Consider the following 24,320-nt stretch of genomic DNA (forward strand, 5'->3'; position numbering starts at 1 on the left):
CTGGGACAGAACAGCTGGGGCGCTGCCCAGTAGGTTCCCACAGGACCAACCCAGCAGCACCCCAGCTGCTCTACCCCAGCGTCCCGCAACAAAAGCCTGGTCTGCTGGGGGGGGGGGGGCACTAGCTGCGCCCCCTCCCCAGCACACCAGGGAGACCTGAGCAAAGCTGCACAGGCAGAGGGACCCCACCACCCGTGTGGCTTTGCTCCCAGGCAAATGAGCAAAGCCGCCCAGGTGGCAGCTTTGCTCAGGTGTCCCTGGTCTGCTGGGGGGGGGGGGGTCCAGCTGCTTCGCTGGATCCCCCCTCCCCAGCAGACCAGGGAGACCGGGAGAAGCTTTTCTCGCCCCGGAGGACACGGGTGGCGACCCGCCACCGTGAGCTCTGGGGCGAGAAAGCCCTGTTTGTAAGTGCGGATCCGACATAAGTCGGATCCGCGTAAGTCAGTGACTGCCTGTATATTCAAACTCAACGGGGGGGGGGGGGGGGGGGGGGAGCCTGCATTCACTTAACTATTTCGGTTATTGTAATCTTCAGAATAACTTGCACCTTGCAATAGCAGTAGGTAAAATATGTACAGGCAAAAGCGTCTCCACTAAAAATGAGAGGGGGGTGTAGTTACTCCTCTGACAACCCTAAAACATCCTTCTCTTGTTGTCATGGTGCCCTCCACACACTTATCCACGGGTCGGATGCCCTTCTTCTATCAGCTGAGCCTTACTGAGCAACTCAGCAGCCTGACCGCTCTGCGCTTCAATCACTAGACTGAGCTGGAGCGAGCGCAGCGCGCGCTGAGGTGCCAGCCTGCCCGTAACCAGCAGCGGCCGGAATCAGCAGGCGAGCGCCCGGATGCGCGGGGAGCTCGCGGGACGCGCTAAGCTGCCGCCTGGAGACCCCGGCCCGTGCGCGCGCCTCTCCCCGCTCTGTGCGCGCGCCGGCGCAGGGGCATCAAGCAGCAAAGCCGCAGCGCGGAGCCCGCCAGACCGGCCAGGCCCCGGGCAGCGCGTCGCTCTTACTTGGCTCCGGGCGCCACTCGAGCCCCGGGCGCCGGGCCAGCAGCCCCGACACCGCCGCGCGCGGCAGCCGGGCTCTCGGGGCGCGGCTACGCCGGGCGCGCAGCGACGCGGCCACTTCCGCGCGAGACGCCGCCCCGGCCCCGCCCGCGAGCAGAAGGGGGCGGAGTGCGGCGCGGGCTTCCGCCGACAGTGTTCGCTTAGCGTCGCACGCACGCTGGGGGCGGGGCGCTGAGCGAGGAGCACATCCGCCCCCGGGCGCCCAGATCGCGCCTGGCGCACGCGCAGCCCAGCCGTTGGCGTGCGTCTGACGTCGGCAGTGCCATGGGGCACGTCACACCGAACCTGCAGTGCGCGGGGAGCCAGGGGGCGCTGGAGCACAGGCCGCCCCGCCCCCCCTCCCCGCTCGCGCGTGACGCTGCGGCAAAGGCGCGCCCCCAGCGTTCCTAGAGCCTGGGGAAGGCCCCACGTGCTGGGACTCTGAGTAAAATGTGTCAGATGGGAAACTGGGAATTTTCTTGAAAATCTGTTAAATCCTGGGAAAGTTTCAATGAACGTAAAATGTCTGTTCGTTGGGTCGTTCCTTTGGAATAGAAATTCGCGGACGACTCAGATTTATCAAAAACTGCTCTCGCTTGGGCAATAGGGGTGCCTGTGAATTCATTGAGCTTGATGCTTAGAATTGTACAGCGGAAACCATTTATACTAAATTCAAGGAGTCAATGCTCAAAAAAAATCCCATTGAATAATATTTTGGGTATTGCTTCTGATGGTGCAAATTTGAGGAGAGGAGCAAAGAATTCCTTTTTCTCTAAACTTAGAGAGGATGTTCCAGATGTTGTTTTGCTGAGATGTATTTGCCATACAGCAGCCCTGATATCCAGTTCAGCTTCTACAGTTCTGCCTGATTTCATAGAGCAGTTTATAACAAATATCACTAACTATCCAGCACATAGTGTTAAAAAGAAAGAAATAATTGAGATGGTTGAATGTTTTCTCCATTTAAAGTTATCAAGTCAAACAAGGTGGTTAGCTGTACACCCTTGTGTAAACAGAATATTAGTGTTGGGGGATGCCCTGTTTAACTATATACAACTTGAGTGTGTCGATCAAAAAAGTCCAAAAGCAAAAGAAATATATGATGCAATGTGTAATCCAGAACTTAAAGCCTACCAACTATTTTTGAAATATGTTTTGGATTACATGAACAAATTCAGTGCTCTCTTTCAAAGCAAATCTCCACTCATTCATTGCATTAAACCAGAGTCAGTGAAACTTTTCAAAGGAATTGCAACAAATTACTTAAATCCACATTTCCTAAAAGGTGAATTAACGAAAGTTAATGTCACATCCCTCTAATTTTATCAAAACTAATTAAATGTATATTGATCCAGAGTGTGAGGAGTACAGGCAGTCCCCGGGTTACGTACAAGATAGGGACTGTAGGTTTGTTCTTAAGTTGAATTTGTATGTAAGTCGGAACTGGTACATATTATAGGGGAAACTCTAGCCAAACATTTCTCCAGAGCTCAGTTTTATTCTCCCACACCTCACTTCCCTCAGTCCCTTATTCTCAAGCTGAGGTGTCTGCTGAGAAAAGCCGCTCCACCTCTCCCTGGTCTGCTGGGGGGGGCAGCAGACCAGGAAGACGCGGAGCGCAGCTAGTGCGGGGTTGCCTCACCCCGTTTGTAAGTAGGGATCCGATGTAAGTCGGATCCATATAACCCAGGGACTGCCTGTACTCAGAGGCTACGTCTACACTGGCCCCTTTTCCAGAAGGGGCATGTTAATTTCAGCCATTGTAGTAGTGAAATCCGCGGGGGATTTAAATATCCCCCGCAGCATTTAAATAAAAATGTCCGCCGCTTTTTTCCGGCTTTTAGAAAAGCCGGAAAAGAGCGTCTACACTGGCCCCGATCCTCCGGAAAAAGCGCCCTTTTCCGGAGGGTCTTATTCCTACTTCAAAGTAGGGATTTGAAGTAGGAATAAGACCCTCCGGAAAAGGGCGCTTTTTCCGGAGGATCGGGGCCAGTGTAGACGCTCTTTTCCGGCTTTTCTAAAAGCCAGAAAAAAGCGGCGGACATTTTTATTTAAATGCCGCGGGGGATATTTAAATCCCCCGCGCATTTCCCTACTACGATGGCTGAAATTAACATGCCCCTTCCGGAAAAGGGGCCAGTGTAGACGAGCCCAGAATGTATTGATCCTACTGTAGGTATGAATGTAAGAAATGTGATTCAGCATTATTACATCACTTTTCAAGAAATGCAACGCAGGCTGCCACTTGACTCAGTTGTTTTCTCAGAGGTTGGATTTATAGATCCTAAAATTTGTCTTAATATTGATGTAGATAAAGAAAAAAGATACCTCAAAATTTTGTGCAATATTTAAGATAGATGTGAACTCTGATCAGAGTGAACTCAGAGCCTTGCCATTTTCTTTAGAATCAAATCAAATTCAATGTGTAAAGAATAAGCCTATTGATGAAATGTGGCATGAAATTTCTAAAATGAAACATTTTTCTGGAAAATTTATATTTTCAAACATTTGTAAATTAGCTCAAAAGGTTTTAGCATTGCCACATTCAAATACAGAATGTGAGAGAATGTTTTCAATGGTTAGACATTAAAACTAAGAAAAGGAGTAACATGAAAACTAAAACACTTAATTCTAGTATAATTGTCAGATCAGCTTTTAAAGCAAAAAAAAAGAAATGTTCTAGTTTTATAATTACAAAGAAGCATTTAAGTTTACATAATAAAAATATGTACGAATATGGATATGCCAGAAAAACTGGCGGTCAGACTGATAAAAATATTAATGATGGTGATAACATTTCTAGTGAGGAGTCAAGTCATGACTCATCTGATGAGTAAAACTCATTGTGATAGTTAAGTATTATGTATTAAATATTCTGTTCATTTTATATGAAACGAAAATGTTTTATATTTGACGAGTTCCTTTATCATATAACTGAAATGTATACAGAAGTGTATACTGTACTAATTTTATCTTTCAGGAATAAAATAATTAAAAAAATTTTAATTTTTCATTTTGTGAAATACCATCCATGAAGTAATTAAGGATATTTGGATATAGAAAAAATATTATTTTTGGATGAAAAGTTCAGCTTTAGAACCATAGAGCTGGAAGAGACCTCAGAAGTTCATCAAGTCCAGCCCCCTGCTCTAGGCAGGACCAATTCCAACTAAATCAACCCGGCCAGGGCTTTGTCAAGCCAAGACTTGAACACCTCTAGGGATGGAGACTCCACCACTTCCCTAGATAACCCATTCCAGTGCTTCACCAATCTCCTAGTGAAATAGTTTTTCCTAATATCCAACCTGGACCTCTCCCACCACAACTTGAGACCATTGCTCCTTGTTCTGCCATCTGTCACTACTGAGAACAGCCTCTCTCCATCCTCTTTGGAACCTCCCTTCAGGAAGTTGAAGGCTGCTATCAAATCCCCCCTCACTCTTTGCTTCTGCAGACTAAATAGATCCAACTCCCTCAGCCTCTCCTGATAGGTCATACGCTCCAGCCCCCTAATAATTTTGGTTGCCCTCCGCTGGACCCTTTCCAATGCGTCCACATCCTTTTTGTGGTGGAGGGCCCAGAACTGGACACAATACTCCAGATGTGGCCTCACCAGAGCCGAATAAAAAGGGCAAATTTAATAAAATTATATTTTTAATTATAGAGAGCATAATAAAACCATCAATATTATTGTCATATATTGAGTTAATAATTTATATATATATATATATATATTAAAATTAATAAAACCAATGAATTAACTATACATAAAATAGCTCTTATAACATATAAAAAACAATTTGGGAGTTTTTCATCAGATTTGGGAAATTTTTAGCGCTGATCTGAGAAAAGTTGGCAACATGATATAGAAACACTGCCGGCCAGCCCCGAGGGGATCAGGCCAGCGTTGTCTGACGAGGCGGTGCGCTCAAAGTTCTGGCACACCCGGAACTACCGCCACAGGGACTTTTGTATCAAGAGGGGGAGGGGGTTATTCTCAGTAAACTCCGGTCTGCATTGGTGTCCTCGTACACACTGCCCACGGTAGGTCCCCATCACTAATAACCAAACTGTACAACACAGGAAAAACTACTTGAAAATTACTCTGAGGGGCCGCTAATTAATTATTGCCTGACACACACACACACACACACACACACACACACACACACACACACACACACTTTCCTGCAAGTGTGAAAACACAAAGTGACAACAGGGCTAAAAAAACCATAGCTATTATCCTCAAACTCACAGACCAGTAAGCACCTGTCCCCACTGCATCCCAGACACTCAGTGGCCACTATGACCGACCCCCTATATGGTACCCACTTTATGAAATGCACTTATGGATCCAAGTATGTATAACTGGAAGATGCTTTGGACAAAATACCTCATGTAACCTATCAATCTTATTATATCAATCTGCTGGACCTCAACAGGCTGTCCTTGCTCTAAGTCCAAGATAGGTTCCAAAACACTTAGGGTGCGTCAAGACTGGCAAGATTTTGTGCAAAAGCAACTGCTTTTGCGCAAAAACTTAACAGCTGACTACACTGGCCGCTTGAATTTGCACAAGAGCACTGACGTTCTATTGTAAGAATTCAGTGCTTCTTGCGCAAATACTTTGACATTCCTGCTCAGGGATAAGCCCTCTTGTGCAAGAATACTTGCGCAAGAGGGCCAGTGTAGACAGGCACCTTAATTTTTTGCGCAAGAAAGCCCGATGGCTAAAATGGCCATCAGAGCTTTCTTGCGCAAAAGCGCGTCTATACTGGGCACGGATGCTTTTGTGCAAAAGCACTTTTTGCGCAAAAGCATCTGTGCCAATCTAGATGCTCTTTTGCAGAAATACTTTTAACAGAAAAACTTTTCCGTTAAAAGTATTTCCGCAAAATCATGCCAGTCTAGACGCAGCCTTAGACTTACAGCGAAACAAAGTGGGGAATTAATTTCCTACAGCTGACTTCCATTTCCGCAAATTGTTCCACAACTTAAGGGGGGGGCGGGGAATGGGAGGATTTATAATGCATCAGTTCCTACAAGTGCCAACAACTTTAGTGCAGAATGGATGTATACCAGGGCAACTTATAGCGGGGATACCCTGTATATCTTATTTTGGTGTATGTAAGGAAGAAAGAGGAGTAGCAAAATACACACCCTGGACTTCAGAAAAGCAGACTTTGACTCTCTCAGAGAACTGATGGGGGTGGATTCCCTGGGATGCTAACATGAAGGGGAAAGGAGTCCAGAAGAGCGGGCAGCATTTTAAAGCCTTATTAAAGGCACAGGAAGAAACCATCCCGATGCACAGCAAAAAAGCAAATATGGTAGGAGACCAGATTGACTTACCAGGGACATCCTTGGTGAGCTTAAACACAAAAAGGAAGCTTACAAGAAATGGAAACTTAGATAGATGACTAGGGAGGAGTATAACTATATTTCTTGAGAATATCAGGAAGGCGAAAGCGCAATTGGAATTGCAGCTAGCAAGGGATGTGAAGGATAATAAGAAAGGTTTCTACAGCCATGTTATCAATAAAAGGGCCATCAGAGAGGGTGTGGGATCCTTGCTGGATGAGAGAGGTAACCTAGTGACAGATGATGTGGGAAAAGCTGAAGTACTCAATGCTTTCTTTGCTTCTGTCTTCATGGACAAGGTTAGCTCCCAGACAAATGCACTAGGCAACAGAACATGGGAAGGAGATGGACAGCCTTTGGTGGGGAAAGAACGAGTTAGGAACTATTTAGAAAAGTTAGACATACACAAATCCATGGGCCCGGGTTTAATGCATCGGAGGGTACTGAGGGAGTTGGCAAATGTCATTGTGGAGCCTTTGGCCATTATCTTTGAAAACTCATGGGCTACGTCTAGACTGGCATGATTTTCCACAAATGCTTTTAACAGAAAAGTTTTTCCGTTAAAAGCATTTGCAGAAAAGAGCATCTAGATTGGCACGGACGCTTTTCCGCAAAAGCACTTTTTGCGGAAAAGCGTCCGTGCCAATCTAGATGCGGTTTTGCGCAAGAAAGCCCTGATCGCCATTTTCACCATCGGGGCTTTTTTGTGCAAAACAATACCGTGTTGTCTACACTGGCCCTCTTGTGCAAAAGCATTTGCGCAAGAGGGCTTTTGCCCGAACGGGAGCAGCATAGTATTTCCGCAAGAACAGTGACTATCTTACATGAGATCGTCAGTGTTCTTACGGAAATTCAAGCAGCCAGTGTAGACAGCTGGCAAGTTTTTCCGCAAAAGTTTTTCTGCTTTTGTGGAAAAACTTGCCAGTCTAAACGCAGCCCTGGAGATTGGGAGAGATCCTGGATGATTGGAAAAAGGCAAATGTAGTACCCATCTTTAAAAAAGGGAAGAAGGTTGATCCAGGGAACTACAGACCAGTCAACCTTACCTCAGTCACCGGAAAAATCATGGAAGGGGTCCTCAAGGAATCCATTTTGAAACACTTGGAAGAGGGGAAAGTGATCAGGAATAGTCAACATGGATTCACGAAGGGCAAGTCGTGCCTGACCAGTTTGATTAGCTTCTATGAAGGAACTGGCTCTGTGGATACGGGAAAGTCAGCGGATGTGATATACCTTGATTTTAAGCGAAGCTTTTGGTATGATCTCCCACAATATTCTTTCCAGCAAGTTAAGGGAGTATGGATTGGATAAATGGACTGTAAGATGGATAGAAAGATGCCTAGACTTCAGGCCCAATGGTAGTGATCAATGGCTCGATGTCAGGTTGGCAGTTGGTTTCTATCGGAGTGCTCCAAGGATCTGTTCTAGGACCGTTTTTTTTTTTCAAACATCTTTATTAATGACCTGGAAAAGGGAATGGATTGCACCCTCAGCAAGTTCACAGATGACACTAAGCTAGGGGGAGAGGCAGATACACTGGAGGGCAGGGATAGGGTCCAGAGTGACCTGGACAGATTAGAGGATTGGGCCAAAAGAAAACTGATGAGGTTCAACAAGGACAAGTGTAGAGTCCTGGACTTGGGATGGAAGAATCCCAAGCATTGTTACAGGCTAGAGACCGACTGGCTAAGTAGCAGTTCTGCAGAAAAGGACCTGGGGAGAACAGTGGATGAGAAGCTGAATATGAATGAACAGTGTGCCCTTGTAGCCAAGAAGGCTAATGGCATATTAGGTTGCATTAGGAGGAGCATTGCCAGCAGATCCAGAGAAGTGATTATTCCCCTTTATTTGGCTCTGGTGAGGCCACATCTTGAGTACAGGCAGTCCCCGGGTTACGTACAAGATAGGGACTGTAGGTTTGTTCTTAAGTTGAATCTGTATGTAAGTCGGAACTGGCGTACAGATTCAGCCGCTGCTGAAACTGATCAGTTTCAACAGCGGCTGAATCTGGACGCCAGTTCTGACTTACATACAGATTCAACTGAAGAACCCCAGGCATCCCCAAGTCAGCTGCTGCTGAAACTGATCAGCAGCTGATTCCAGGAAGCCTGGGGCAGGGGCTTCCTGTAGTCAGCCACTGGTCAGTTTCAGCAGCGGCTGACTTGGGGACGCCTGGGGCAGAGCAGCTGGGGTCCTGCTGGGTTGGTCCAGTAGCGCTGCTGCTCCTCGGCGCTACTGGACCAACCCAGCAGCACCCAAGCTGCTCTGCCCCAGGCGTCCTGATTCAGCTGCTGCTGAAACTGACCAGCAGTGGCTGAATCAGGACGCCTGGGGCAGAGCAGCTGGGGTGCTGCCGGGTTGGTCCAGTAGCACCCAGAGCAGTGCTACGGGACCAACCGGCAGCGCCCCAGCTGCTGTACCACAGGCGTCCAGAGCAAAGCCGCGGAGCACGGGGGCAGCGGGACAGCCCAGACGCACCGTGGCTGTCCTGCTGCCCTCGGGCTCCGCGGCTTTGCTCTGCTTTGCTCCCCGTCCCCCTGGTCTGTAGACCAGGGGGACGGGGAGCAAAGCAGAGCAAAGCCGCGGAGCACGCAGGCAGCTGACTGGGCTGTCCGCATGTTCCGCCGCTATGCTCCCCGCCCCCCTGGTCTGCTGGAGACCAGGGAGAGGGAGGGCCCCGTTCGTAACTGCGGATCCGACATAAGTCGGATCCGCGTAACTCGGGGACTGCCTGTATTGTGTCCAGTTCTGGGCCCCCCACTATAGAAAGGATGTGGATGCATTGGAGAGGGTCCAGCGGAGGGCAACCAAAATTATAAGGGGCTGGAGCACATGACCTATGAGGACAGGCTGAGGGAATTGGGTTTGTTTAGCCTGCAGAAGAAAAGAGTGAGGGGGGATTTGATAGCAGCCTTCAACTTCCTGAAGGAAGATTCCAAAGAGGACATAGAAAGGCTGTTCACAGATGACAGAACAAGGAGCAATGGCCTCAAGTTGTGGTGGGGGATTTTGTGCAAAAAGAAGCAGGGTAGACAGCTCCTTTTTGTGCAAAAGCCTCTTGCATGTTAATTATGCAAATGAGGCGCAGTGATATTCCATGCTTTGCCTCATTTGCATATTTCTTGCGCAATACAGCGCAGTACAGACATAGCCTTTTAGGGGAAGTGTTATAGAATCACAGATTACTAGAACTGGAAGGGACCTCGAGAAGTCATCTAGTCCAGTTCCCTGCCCTCATGGCAGGACCAAGCACCATCTATTCTAGATCATCCCTGATACATGTTTGTCTAACCTGCTCTTAAAAATATCTCCAAACATGGACATTCCACAATCTCCCTAGGCAATTTATTCCAGTGTTTAACCACCTTGACAGTTAGGAAGTTTTTCCTAATGTCCAATCTAAACTTCCTCGCTGCAATTTAAGCCTACTGGTTCTTGTATGATCATCAGAGGCCAAGGAGAATGAATTTTCTCCCTCCTCCTCATAACACCCTTTTAGATACTTGAAAACTGTTATAATCCCTTCTCAGTCTTCTCTTTTTCTAAACTAAACAAGCCCAATTCTTTTACTCTTCCCTCATAGCTCATGTTTTCTAGACCTTAAATCATTTTTGTTGTTCTTCTCTGGACCTTCTCCAATTTCTCCACATCCTTCTTGAAATGTGCCCAGAACTGGACACAATACTCCAATCAAGGCCTAATCAGCTCAGAGTACAGTAGAAGAATGACTCCTCATGTCTTGCTCACAACACTCCTGTTAATGCATCCCAGAATCATGTTCGCTTTTTTTTCCCCCAGCAATCACACTGTTGACTCATGTTTAACTTGTGGGTCCATTCTGACCCCCAAACTAGAACTAGCTATCCATTTTATCTTATTTTAAATTTGTAATCTACTTCACAGAGTCCATTTTCACTTGCAACCTCTTAAATTCTACTATTTGTACTTAATACAATTACTTTTATTTACTATCAAGCCTAGTGTAAATAATTGTTACCTGGGAGAGCCATCAGTGTGTACATCCTCCTTTCATCGTTAAGGGGGCTTCCCTGAATCGTTTATTTGGGATTCTGATCCCACCTGAGGGTTGGTTTCCTGGATGATGTGCCTGAAACTGCATTCTCCTCAGAGCTGAAATAATTTAGTGTCTGCGCTGCTTTTCGGGGAAGTAGGGGGGCAGTGATCTCATGTCTAAGATCTGGCCCAGAAGAACTCGGTGGTGAGAAGCTCCAGAGAGCAAGGCAGCTTTATCACACACGGGGAAGCAACCCCAAAGAGTCTTCTGTGACCATACCCCATCACAGTCACCACACAGAGTTTCTAGATCCAGCAGATTCTTGATCGCACATAAGATGACACTGCCAATGCGGGGAGGAAAGGGAGCCAGAGGATTCCCAGGCTGCAGCTGCAGTTCCCCACATGCCCTGTGGGAAGGAGACAGCAGCACACAGGAAACTCCATACAAGCCCCAGGACCCAGCATCAGCCTGTTTCTTTCTCTGGATCCCAGGTAGATCTCTTAGCCTCCACCCCTCCGCCCTCCCCCCAAACTCTGCTGCCTCTGACACAGATGAGATATCCATTTAGCTCAAAACATTTGAAACAACTTACTCTATTACAGTTGCATTGCACAATTGCTTCTTTGCCTCCCTACCCATTACCCCATTGCTGCATCCCAGGTCTGGCTTGGATGTTTTCTCCCAGACATATCAGGCTCTGTATCACCCAAACAAGCTCTCATTTCTGTCCTTTCTAATCATTCTTTATTCAGAGCATTCTTGTTTTCTGCAACAAAAATTATTAAAGGTCTAGAAGACATAATCTATGAGGGAAGACTGAGAGAACTGGGTTTGTTTAGTTTGGAAAAGAGAAGACTGAGAGGGGACATGATAACAGTTTTCAAGTACCTAAAGGAGTGTCACAAGGAGGAGTGAGAAACATTTTTCTCCTTGGCCTCTGATGACAGGACAAGAAGCAATAGACAAACTGCAGCAAGGAAGGTTTAGGTTGGATATTAGGAAAATATTCCTAACTGTCAAGGTGATCAAACACTGGAATAAGTTGCCTAGGGAGGTTATGGAATCTCCATCTCTGGAGCTATTTAAGAGCAGGTTAGACAGACATCTATTAGGGTATGTCTACACTACCCCCCTCGTTTGAACTAGGGGGGGTAATGTAGTCATACGGAGTTGCAAATGAAGCCCGGGATTTGAATTTCCCAGGCTTCATTTGCATAAAGCTGGCCGGCGCCATTTTTAAATGCCGGCTAGTTCGGACTGCGTGCCGCGCGGCTACCCGTGGCACGAACTAGCTAGTTCGGATTAGGCTTCCTAATCCAAACTAGCTGTACGCATCATGGAACGAGGGGACAGGGTTGGCTTCAGGGGAAATGACACCTTGGGCAAACTTGTGTTTTGGTGCCCCTGATGTATATGGGCATTGCACCACCCATTTCCCATGGCACCCATAGGCTCCCAAACCCCTGTCCCTTCTTCTGTGCCCTCTTTTTCCACTAACCCCTGCACTGTACCCCTTTTGCCCCAGCATCTGCACAGTGCCCCTTTATTCCAACCCTTGCTCTTTCCTCCCACCTGTGCCCCCACCGCCAGCCCCAGCGGCAGATATAGGGCAGGGCAAGCAGGGCGGCTGCCCCAGGCCCCACGCTGCAATAGGCTCCGTGCCGAGCCGACACGCAGGGCCCAAACGGCTGCTTGAACCGCTTGCTCCCACGCGGCGTCCCGGCTGAGCAGTGCAGAACTCAGCCGAGCGCCATGGCGGGAGGCGAAGGGGGATGGGGCGGTGATGTACATGGCCGGGGGCAGGAGGCAAAGGGTGTGACAGAGGCTCCACCCCCTGGCCATGTACATCACCGCCCTGCCCCCCTTCGCCTTCCGCCATGGCGCTCGGCTGAGTTCTGCGCCGCTCAGCCAGGACATCGCACGGGTTTGGGCTCCACAAGTGAGAGGCAGGAGGGGGAGGACTAAGGAGAAGAAAAAGAGAGAATGAGGCAGGAGGAGAAGAGAAAGAGAGACAGTGAGGCAGGAGGGGGAGGAGACTTAAATACAAATGAAAAATTTTAAATATTAATGCAGAATTTTGTTTAAGAATGACTTACAATATAATTAAAATAAAAATTATCCAACTAAATTAAGTTTCTATCAAATTTACCCAATTCACATTTAATATGAAAATAGTCTTCAATTTGCGCATTTGACGCCTCTTTTCTATTTTTTCTCCAAAGGGGGACCCCATGAAATTGTGCTGCCCTGGGCCCTGCAAAATTCTCATCCACCCCTGGCCAGCGCTGAGCTTCCAGCATGCTCCCCACACTGCTACCCTGTCCAATACCCTCCACCCCCTTTGCCCAGCAACACCCATGTCCACTTTCCTCTCACCCTCTGGCTACAGCGCCCTGGCATGGGCCCAGTTTGTCCATCCCTAAGGCTGGCCTTGATCAGAGATGATCTAGATAGTGCTTCGTCCTGCCATGAGGTCCTTTTCAGTTCTAACATTCTATGGTTTCCCTGCAAGAGTGATTCAACATGCCTCCCTCTCCTTCTGCAGACCCAGAGCTCAGGGGAAACCACATGTGCCACCCCCACTGGCTCTGTCCCTGCCTAAGCTTCTCTCTCTGAAGTCCCTCCTGACTTCTATAATGCACTGCCCACAAGTCCTTATCAGTCGGGGGGAAAAAGAGACACTCTCCTCATTCATGCAATCCTTGCACTTCAACCCTGTGGCATAAGGGTGCCACGGTTCAGGGGTTCCCCCTAGGGCCAGATTAATTCCTTTGGGGGCGGATTTTGTGGGGCCCACCTGGGCTCTGGGGGAGCACAGCTACCGAGGGGCACAGATGGCTCTTGCTGCTCTCTACTAGCAGGCACCGCCTCTTGCCACTCCCATTTGCCAGTAATCCCAGCCTATTGGAGCTACAAGGGCGGAGCTTGCAAGCCAGCACATGAGACAGAGCTTCTATGCACTGCCATTCCTGGCACCATGCCACTTCCTCCCACCATCAGGCAGAGCCCATGTACCGGATCAAGGCAAGCTGCAGGCTGAATCCACCCTGTGGGTCACAGGTTCCCCATTCCTGCTATAGCAGTTTGTAAACGAATCCAGAGCATGTGCAGTAACTGCCACACACTATGTTTCTAGGAAGCATGGCATTCCCCCAGAATACAAGGTGGACTAGGGATGTAAAAATGCATTTATTAAAGTAAATGTGTAACATAAAAACCCATCAAAACATTACCTTAATTTGTCAGAGTCTTCAGAAACTTCATTATATTGCTCTTCTTGGATTAAATCTCTGTTCACTTCCCCTTCACATGATTGTAGATGGTCTTGCTGTGGAACTTCTTGGTTTGAACAACTGTTGGTCCTACTCCTCTCTTTTAACATGGTTTTCTGTTCATAATTTGCTAATGCTGGGTTAGTCCTTCTCCAGCAGCCATCCCTATTGGTCCAAATGTTCCCCATTTTCTAGAAATAAACATATTTCAATGGCATTAGAATTATTAAAGTCAACATTTTCTAAGATTTCAATTATTTTCTTGAGATGTCGTCTTTATTGCCATTCTGTCACCACCAACATTTTAACAGTAACACACATATGGGAATATAGGCTAAGTTGTTGGCAGTTGTCCAAAATGGAGTACTTAGAACCTCCTTAAGTGGAGCTTAACTGCAGGAGGATACAAGGTAGGTAATTCTTAACCGTAAATGAGAAATGGAACTGTAAATGAGAAATAGTGTATGTGAACTAGTAATACTTCTATATCATCACTGATGGAATCTCCTACAGGGGTGGGCAATAAGCTGCTGGAGCTTTATTTACCCGTGTGTCCGCAGCTACAGCCCCTTACAGTTCTCACTGGCCACAGACCGTCGTTCCCAGCCAGTGGGAGCTGCAGGAAGTGGCACAGACCACGACACTACTTCCTGCAGCTCCCGTTGGCTGTGAACAGTGATACGTGGCCAATGGGAGCTATGAGCGTCTGTACGTGCAGCCATGCAGGGAAATAAAGTGCCACCAGCCTTCTGGGATTGACTATGGCGAACTGCATCCAGCCTGCAGACCACTTATTGCTCTTCCCCCCAATTTACTATATTGAAGCCTGGAGAGATTCTATTTGCAAATGTTGTGCTCATTTTTTATGAAAGTATCTCAACATGGCACACTGGCCCTCACAATGCACTGACTGAGGTGAGTGTACTCAGGTTCTTCTTTCAACTGTTCTGAAATGTAAGTAAATCTAATGCTGCTGTGATGGGTGGGATCACAGAGTTCCCCTTGAGACAGTCTCATTCAATGTGCTGCTCATACCACTGAGTCCACCTACCTGCCTCCAGGCACTCTGCCACCCTCCTGATGGGCCAGATTTTCTGGCCTCCCCCAAGCAAAGGCACAGAATTGGGGTAAGAGCCTCCCCATCTTAGTAACACAGATGCTGATAACAGCTCAGCTGTGGGAGGGCTTAGCTACAGGGACTTGTCAGCACCCAGGAACACAGCCCCAAATAGGACCAAACCCCTAAATAAATCCATCTTACATCTATATTTTACACTGAGAAAGTTAATAGAGTTTGCTCTCTTTATTAGTGAAAGAGAGATGCACAGCTGTTGATCTCCCTCGCCCCTGATGATAATAATTTACACTTGCTTTGATAATAAACAACCGTTTTTTGGGTTTTTTTAAGTATAAAAAAGTAGGATTTAAGTGATTCCAAGTGAAAACAGTCCGACCAAGGTAAGTTACTAAGCAAAAATAAAACACGTCGGCTAACCCTAATACACTAAGGCTACATCTACACTATGAGTTTTCTTGGCAAAAAATATGCTAATGAGGGACTCATTTGCAGGCATCACGATCTCATTTTCATATTTTCTGCTGATCCGTTTTTGCACAAAACAAGCAGTGTGGACGTTTTCTTTTTGCGCAAAAACCCCTTTTTCCGCAAGATCAATAAACCTTCTTTTTGGGGGCAAAACAGGATTCTTCACTCCAGTCCAGGGGCAGGCAAGATCCAGTCTTCCACGCATTTCTTAATCTGGCCACAGTCTACCCCACCAGGATGCTCAGGCAGGGAGCAGCCCCCAAGCCGCTCAAAGATAGGCTGCTCCATTGTGCCTATCTGCGCCATGCGCCAGGGAGGGATGGAGAGGAGGCTTTGCACACTGTCCCGTCCCCAGCACAATCTCTCAGCTCCCATTGGCTGGTTTCTGGCCAGTGGGAGCTAAGACATTGTGCTGGGGATGGGTGCAGCATGCAAAGCCTTACCTCCACCCCAGGCATGCAACACAGAGAGGCACATGTAGCAGCCAGCAGCTTTGAGCGGCCTGGGGCTGTAGCAGGCAGGGAGCCTTCCTGAGAGTCCAGTATGGCTGCTAGCCAAGATCTCCTCAGATAAGCAGCTCCTGGCCAGAGCCTGCTTCTAGCACCTCACTCCCTTACACAACCCAACTCCAGGTCATCACCCGCTTCTCACTCAGGTTACCATCCAAACCCTCTGCACCACAACTCTCCCTGCCCCAAGTCACAATCTCTCCCACACCCTGCACCCCTCCCCCAGGACAGAATCTTCTCCTGCACCCATACCACCTCCCTGACCTTGCACCTCAATCCTCTACCCCAGATCACAACCCCCTCCTTAACCCAAACTCCCTCTCAGATCCCACACCTCTCTCTCCTGTAACCCAGTCCTCTACCCCGAGCCCCCTTCTGTACCCTACCTCCGTCCGAGACCCATATCACCTCCATAGAAAAGTGCAGCCCTTGACCACTTACCAAAATCTTGGGGTGGCCCCCCCCTTAAAAATTATTGCCCACCTGTGCCTTAAGCCTTATTTCAGCTAAAATTCTTCTAGTCACAGTTGATCTTTTTCTCTGACCTGGGCACAGCAATGCTCATCCACCCTTTTCATTACAAGTTCTTTTTTCCAGGTGTTCTCGTGTATCCTCTTAGGGCAGGGAGGCAGTTTCAAAAGCCAGCTGAAGACCATCCTTGTTTGCTCCCCCTCTCTTAAATAGAATTTCCCGAGTGTGGGACTCCTTTGTTCAATTTTCCCCATCCCAATGGAAAAATACCGAATTCAAGATGGATTCCAGCACCAGGTAGCATGGTCACATGTCTTTGTAGGACCAACCACAGTTTGGGCTTACAAGAAAAAACAACAATTTACAGCTCATTGTCTTGAGCACCAGGCAATTAAGTTATTTAAGTACCACTAATGACTTTCGCTAGAAGATGCAGAATTAATAAAAGAGGTTTCCAATTAATACCTATAACTTCTCATATTAGAATGACACATGCACACAAATAGAATATGCACATTCAGGGGATCACAGGCTCTTGAATGACAGGTTACTTGCCCTGTTTTGCCTAAAATGTATTTGAGTTATACATTTAGGTTATGTCTATACTGGTGTGATCTTGTGCAAAAACTCTTGAGCGCAAGAGTTCTTGCGTCAAAATAGTTGCACAACAGAGTATCTACAATGGCATGTGCTTTTGTGCAAGAGATGTGCTTTTGCGCAAGCGCATCCATGCTCGTGTAGACGCTCTCTTGTGCAAGAAAGCTCTGATGGCCATTTTAACCATAAGGTTTTCTTGTGCAAGAAATTCATGTTGCCTGTCTACACTGGCCTCTTCTGGAAGAGCTTTTGCACAAGAGAGCTTATTCCTGAGCGGGAGCGTCTGAGTTCTGGCACAAGAAGCCCTGATTTTATCCATTAGAATGTCAGTTTACTTGTGCAAGAACACGCAGCCAGTATAGACAGGCAGCAAGTTTTTGCGCAAGAGCGGCCGCTTTCGCGCGAGATTGCGCCAGTGTAGACACAGCCATTCATAAGCAAAACCTATTTCTATAAAAATATGGGGGCAACGTATCACAGCTGACTTAGGGTATGTCTACACGGCAGTGTTATTTGAGAATAACTGAAATTATTCTGAAATAACATAACTTGGACTTCCTGCTGTGTAGACAGTGCCAAAAGCTGAAATAAGCTCAAGCCAAAAATTGATGTAGCTCAAGTTGTATAGCTTATTTTGGCTTTTGCCCTGCTGTGTAAATTTGCCCTTAGTGATTACTTTAGACTGCCATTTGCTGTGGTTGTGAACATACCACATACACAATGTGTTCTGTAATCTTTTTCACTTGGGCTACGTCTACACTGGCCCCTCTTCCGTAAGGGGCATGTAAATTTCAAGAGTCGTCGTAGGGAAATCCGCGGGGGATTTAAATATCCCCCGCGGCATTTAAATAAAAATGGCCGCCGCTTTTTTCCGGCTTTTAAAAAAGCCGGAAAAGAGCGTCTAGACTGGCCCCGATCCTCCGGAAAAAGCGCCCTTTTCCGGAGGGTCTTATTCTTACTTTGAAGTAAGAATAAGACCCTCCGGAAAAGGGCGCTTTTTCCGGAGGATCGGGGCCAGTCTAGACGCTCTTTTCCGGCTTTTTTAAAAGCCGGAAAAAAGCGGCGGCCATTTTTATTTAAATGCCGCGGGGGATATTTAAATCCCCCGCGGATTTCCCTACGACGACTCTTGAAATTTACATGCCCCTTACGGAAGAGGGGCCAGTGTAGACGTAGCCTTGCTAGTTATCTCATTAAGTAGCACATTAAAGAGCTGAATAATTGCCACATGATAATTCAGTGTTTATTATTGGTCACAAATCACTAGTAGAACAATATTCTTGTATAAATCACCATGTCTTCAATAACCGAATAATAACCCAAATATATTAGTTCATTGACCCTTAAAGCAGAATGAATGAATATCAGAAACACTCCTAACTAAACTTGCTTGCTCACTGACTTGCTTACTTATAGGCAAACTCAAATATATAGTAGATTAAGCAGATTATTTGCCAAACTAATGTTATGTAAGATCAATAATTGCAAAAAATGGGTTGCATTATGCTATTCACACACGGTACATTTCAAACATGTTTAGACTGTATCCAAGGGCAGAATTTGAGGAGAGTGCAGGGCAGCAGCCATGCGCTCTGGGATGTAGCCTACTTTTCATCAAATTCCCGGGACTATCAGGGAGTGAGGGGAAAGCGCTTGCATTCTGTGCATTCCTCTCACACCTGGCTGGTGAAAGGAACTCACTGTTCATGATGAAAAGCAAGCCGCATTCTGGAGCACACAGCTACTGCCCCCTACCCTCCTTAAATTCCACCTTTGACTGTATCTATTTCACATTTGAAACATTTCCTCTCTAGCCTGGGATCTCATCAGATTTCAAACTAAGTAAAGGTGGGTCTAGGAACGCCAGCTATATTCAGAAAATGCTAGTAGTTATTCCATAGGTCAGTGGTCCCCAACCTTTTGGGGCTGTGTACGCGCCCGGGGGCAGATCATCATATAGTTTGCAATAGTACTTTTCATCATTCTTACCTTTTCACAGAAAAAAAAATGTCACATTCCAGTGGGACAGGAGATAAGGAATCAGGTTAGCCTGCCACTGAAACACAACCTTAAAGTTCAAATGCGGTATTGTTGAAGAGCACCAAGCAATGTTAAATAATAATTTAGGACAGAAGGAGGAAAGAATACTATGCTGCATTGGGAATTTTAGATGGAAAGAATGGCCATTTGGACCCCTTGCTTCTGCCCCTGCTGCCCTCACCAACCAGTCAAGGATGCCTCCCATTGATGCAATCACCCATATGCTTTAATAGAAGATTTACCCAGTATTGCCTGGGGATGAAGTCAGGGCCAGCCCAGGGTAAAGGGGGGCCATGCAGGCCACCCACGAACTTCTCCCTGAGGCTGGCCTGGGTGGCTGCTGTGGGGAGGAGGGCACAGGGCACGTGGCTGCTTGACCCCAATGCCAGCACAGGCAGTCATGCAGGCTACCTGATGGGTTGTCCTCAGGGCTGGGTGGTGGTGGGGACAAAGGCCTCCCGATGACTTGTCCCTGGTGCTGACCTGGGCAGCAGAGGGCCATGCAGGCTGCCCAGCGGCTTGTCTCAGGGGCCGAGTCAGGTGAGGGGAGCCAAACAGGGTACCCGGTGGCTTGTCCGCAGCAATGGCCCAGGCAGGGAGGGGAAAGCCACACAGGCCACCTGGAGACTTGTCCCCAGCCCAGGAGTAGTGGGGTGGAGTGGGGGACGTGCAGCGCAGTCACCCGGGGGCGGCAGGGACTGTGTGGAAGCCAGCAGCTGCTTCCTGGGATCAGTGCCATGCTGGCCACCCAGCACTTCTCGCCAGGGCCAGGCTGGGTGGCAAGAGCCATGCTGTCAGCAAGCATCTGTTCTGCGAGGGTAGGGTGCTTGGTGAGTATACCTGTCCCGTGCTTCATGAATATACCTGTCCCCTGTGCTTGCTGCTCCCTTGTGGCCATTCATGAGTGTAACTGTCCCTGCAATCTCACACCCTTCCCTCCCTTTTCATTTGATGCAAAACAATCACATTGCATGCTAGGAATGTTAAGAAGTGGTGATTTGTTAATCATGTAGTCTACAGAGTTTTTAATCGACTACATGATTAGCCGATAAGGGAAGGCAGTGAAAGCACTCGGTTTTGGCTCTACTAACTATTTTATTGTTCACTATCTTCTAGTAAAAGCACAAAGCATTGTCTTCACTAACAAAAGCACATGCCACAATACACATTTAAAAAAAAGGAAAGAAAAGAAAAGAAAAGCCACACACAATTAGGAGAAGGAAGAGAGAAAGAAGAAATCAATGATGTGAGAACTGAAATAAATACTGTGGTAACATATTTTTGCCTAAGTGGTCACAACTGCTTAAATCTTTTTTTTCTAGCTAAGTGGTAAAGCTGTAGGGAAGCATGATGCTTCATTGACTGTCTCAACTCAAGCTTTGTAGGGCACCCAGATAAACATGGTGATGAGTGCCATACAATTGAAATAATATTTCAATATCATATTTGCTATTTATGCAAAATAGCAATCTTTCCACCTGAAAGAGACTGATTTTTTTAAATATTACATACCCACAGTGCTGCTGACATGAAACCAGCTGATAGATGAAAGGCAGCAGCCAGGACTAGATGTTTGTTGTGGGGAGACCTCAATTTTGGCCAATGACACAAGCCATTTCTCCTCTGAAAAATTCCATGGAAGCTTGAATATAAATGCAGAGTAGACAGCAAGTTGGATGACAGTTGCAATGTCTCATATGATTTTAGAAAAAGTTAATGTATTTATATTACAAGTAGTTTTATGAAAGTAGAGGGATTGGCTCAAACACTCATCAAATGGCAAAAGTACAATTTTAAAGTTTAAGACATTAACACGTGCAGTGCTGAACAATGCAAAATTCAGCAGAATACTATGGCTAAATTTTGTGACCCTGATATGCTCTCATAAGCCAAATAAGACCATAGTAACTTTGGTGAGTCAGCATCCTGCACTTGTTAATTTCTGCTTAGATGAGACACAGGCCTGAGCTTTCACTTAAAATGATACCAGCAAAGAAACTAGTAGTTCTAATTATTTAAATTTAGTTTATGTAATCCATTTTATGGCTTGCCTCATTAAAATGGCTCCTGTATACTACTTAAAAGTTGCTCTAAAGTCTTGTGGAGCACAGTTTGAAACTCCAGGAGTGACTAATTCTGCTTATGACTTCTGGGGAATGCCGTTGACTGAAAATAGATGGGAAATACCCCCTAACTGATATAAAGTGTGCAATGTAAGATACACTACACGTTGTGATTCATACACTTTTTTTCCTTTTTATTTTTCAATCTGATATAATTTTGCAAATCTGTTTCCAGAAAGATTTGCCTTCCACTTTTCGTGCTAAAGATAAATAGTAATTTCTATACACGGTGACAATTTGCTATTTAATACTGTATCTGCTGATTTTTAAAAAAATACTTCACTGTTCAGTGTCAGCAAAAACCTGTTCTAGATGCTGTATAAAAGGCTAGTTGAAAAGATGTGCAATGCAAAAAGACTTTTAAAAAACCAATGTATTCTTATTGATATTTGAGTTGTACATTTCTATAGATCTATCTCACTGTGTCTTTTACATTCAGCTATTCCATAGTCCTAGAAGAAGACAGTGTGCACTCCAGTTGCAAGGTTACAATCAGAAAGCATGATCCACACCAATATACAGTAAACTTCCGATAATCCGGCACCTTTAGGACCCAGCGGGTGCCGGATTATCAGATATGCCGGACTATCAGAAGGGGGGGCTATGAGGGGTCTGGAGTGGGGTGGGAGGGAATGCCACCCCAGGCCCCTCATAGCCCCCCCTTACGATAGTCCGGCTCTGCCCCAGGCATCCCTGATTCAGCCGCTGCTGGTCAGTTTCAGCAGCAGCTGAATCAGGGATGCCTGCAATAGAGCAGCTGGGGTGCTGCCGGGTTGGTCCCACAGCACTGAGGGGCGGCGCTACGGCACCAACCCAGCAGGACTCCAGCTGCTCTTGGGGACGCCTGGGACAGAGCAGCTGGGGTACTGCCTGGTTGGTCCTGTAGCGCTGCCCCTCGGGGCTGCGGGACCAACCCGGCAGCACTCCAGCTGCTCTGCCCGGGGCTTCCTGGAATCAGCCGCTGATCTGTTTCAGCAGCGGCTGACTTGGGGAGCACGGGGGCAGAGCAGCTGGGGTGCTGCCGGGTTGGTCCCGCAGCGCCGTCCTTTGGCGCTGCGGGACCAACCCGGCAGCACTCCAGCTGCTCTGCCCCAGGCGTCCCCAAGAGCAGCTGGGGTGCTGCTGGGTTGGTCCCGCAGCCCCGAGGGGCAGCGCTACGAGACCAACCCAGCAGCACCCCAGCTGCTCTGCTCCCGGTTTCCCCGATTCAGCTGCTGGTCTGTTTCAGCAGCAGCTGAATGGGAGAAGCCTGTCAGGCTGCCCCAGCACTTCCGGGTTCCTGATGGTGCCGGACCATCAGGAGTCCCGGAGCATTGGATGCTGGACTAATGGAGATTTACTGTAACATGCAAATTATGGATAGGCAATGGAATGTGAAAGAATGGACATTTCTCCTGTAGAATTTCTCACCATTAAATAGTTTAAACAATTGCAATAATTAATTGTTATGAGAAAAAAATAAAATTCTCTGGAAACCTGTTTCTCAAATTCCATCTGAAAAAAAATACAGAATACAGGAAATGTACTAGAAAGAAAAGGAACACATTTTAGTGTGATTAGTAAAAAGTATTCCCTGTCTAAAAATCTTTTCAGGATTGTGGCTTGCATCCCAAAGTGTGAAAAAAATACAATATTCTTTAGCTTATGTTTCATTGTGTTCTCAACATTTTTCCTTTTCATAAACATTATCCTTGATAAGTGCCTCAGAGGCCTCTAATAATGTTTCAAATGTTTCACCATTATTTAGCACTTTATTAAGTTGCTTCATCTATTTCTCCAACCTAAAAACAGGTTAATATATTTAAAAGATTCTTCAAAATTATCCATTTTTAGAAGATGCATCTGTCATGGCTCCTTCCCCACTCTGGCACAATAAATGCAGAAGTGGGGGCCAGCAAGTGTACCCCAAAGCCTTATCTACCAGGTTTTGGTATAAAACTTCCCCCAAAATCTCAAAACCCTAGATTTTGGGAATAAAACTTCCACTGCCACCACCCAAATATTAATAACGAAATTAGGGAAAAGATCATTTGGGAAATCTCACCCCTATTATAAAAATCAGGACTCACCAGTAACCAATGCCAGGTTAATAAAAAGAAAAGAGAAAACTTTTATTATTACAATAATATTCCTGTTGCAAGCATAAGGATCAGATGGAAAGGTAACAAAATATACTCATGGAGGAATTACACCATGGGCTAGAACTTAGTTAAAAAGAAAAGCCAAACATCTGTTAAGCAGTGCCAGATATCAGATCCCATACCCAACCCTTAAAACAATAAAGCCTAACGAAACTACCTAAACTTTGCCCTACTTACAGAAAGTGAAGAATTGTTTCTTGGAGAGGGAGAGACATGCTTGTCCCTCCCTGTAGCTGCAGGGGACTCACCCAGAGAGATAAAAAGGAGAAAGGAAAAAAACCAAATTCCTTTGTCCCAGTTTGAAAGTCCCACCTACATTCATACTGGTCACTCCACCTGGCTAGGTGTAGTTAACTCCTTAATCCCCAGGCTGCTGGCTAACCCTCATAATCATGACAGCATCTTTCATCTTTTCAACAGTGAGCTAAAATACTGCTCCAGAAAAACAAAATAGCAGTTGCATTTATAATCTGCCATTTCTTGAATATTTTAAAAACATATGAGAAATTATCTTACCAATGTGCAGTCAAAATCATCACAAAAGAGAAGAGGAGTCATCAATCTAGCATGTAGGCTGAGAGGTACTGTTCACATTTCATTAAATAGGAATTGCTATTGGTTAACATAAGTAATGTGCCATAGCAAATTTTCACAGCTGCCTGGAATCACTGATTGAACAAAAAAGCTTGCAAAAGGAATTTAATAATGCAGGTCTAGGAGCTCTAAATAATCTGACTACCAAACCCTTAGTTCTCCACCCTGCCTGCCTAGTACAAGCATCTAACCTGGCAGGCTGTACATCTTCAGGATTTCATTCAACATGGTTTCCTCCTTTCCAAGTGATGTCATTTCTGCTGCACCTGCTATCAAAAATGACTTTCTGTGTATTTCTCCATCAACCTGGAATAATTTCAAACCTTACCTATAGGTATCTGTCTTCCCTTGCTATATTACATACATTCTCTCACCTGCTATTATTTATGGAAATTCTATAAAGTGCTTGGTGGATATAAAGCAGATATCCACAGATTTCCAGGGCTCTAGTTATATTGTCCACCAGATCAGCCACTCATTGTGGAAGAGAAGAAGTAGAGGCAGGAGAAAGAAATTCAGGCCCTGCTGGAGCTTCATAGCCCAAGGGATTCTTCTAATGGGACTGGCCTTGTAAAGTCTCTGGTCAGCATCTCAACTC

The 24,320-nt window shown here is 46.5% G+C and overlaps 1 protein-coding gene across 5 annotated transcripts in view; it reads right to left on the reverse strand.

Annotated features, from left to right (window-relative positions):
* The window catches only part of OTULIN (OTU deubiquitinase with linear linkage specificity), a 52,427-nt gene that overhangs the window by 25,956 nt on the left and 2,151 nt on the right, over positions 1-24,320 (reverse strand). For 2 of the 5 annotated variants that reach the window (XM_075921457.1, XM_075921456.1), the window contains exon 2: positions 13,663-13,892. In XM_075921457.1, coding sequence (XP_075777572.1) covers positions 13,663-13,889 — 227 coding nt within the window. In that variant the 5' untranslated portion in view covers positions 13,890-13,892. Of the gene's footprint in view, positions 1-13,662; positions 13,893-20,376; positions 20,507-23,305; positions 23,359-23,644; positions 23,680-24,320 lie in introns of those variants that run through there. The other 3 variants (XM_075921455.1, XM_014570471.3, XM_075921454.1) reach the window with 3 other exon arrangements.

Source organism: Pelodiscus sinensis, chromosome 2, assembly GCF_049634645.1.
Source record: "Pelodiscus sinensis isolate JC-2024 chromosome 2, ASM4963464v1, whole genome shotgun sequence".
In the NCBI taxonomy this organism is placed as follows: domain Eukaryota; kingdom Metazoa; phylum Chordata; order Testudines; family Trionychidae; genus Pelodiscus; species Pelodiscus sinensis.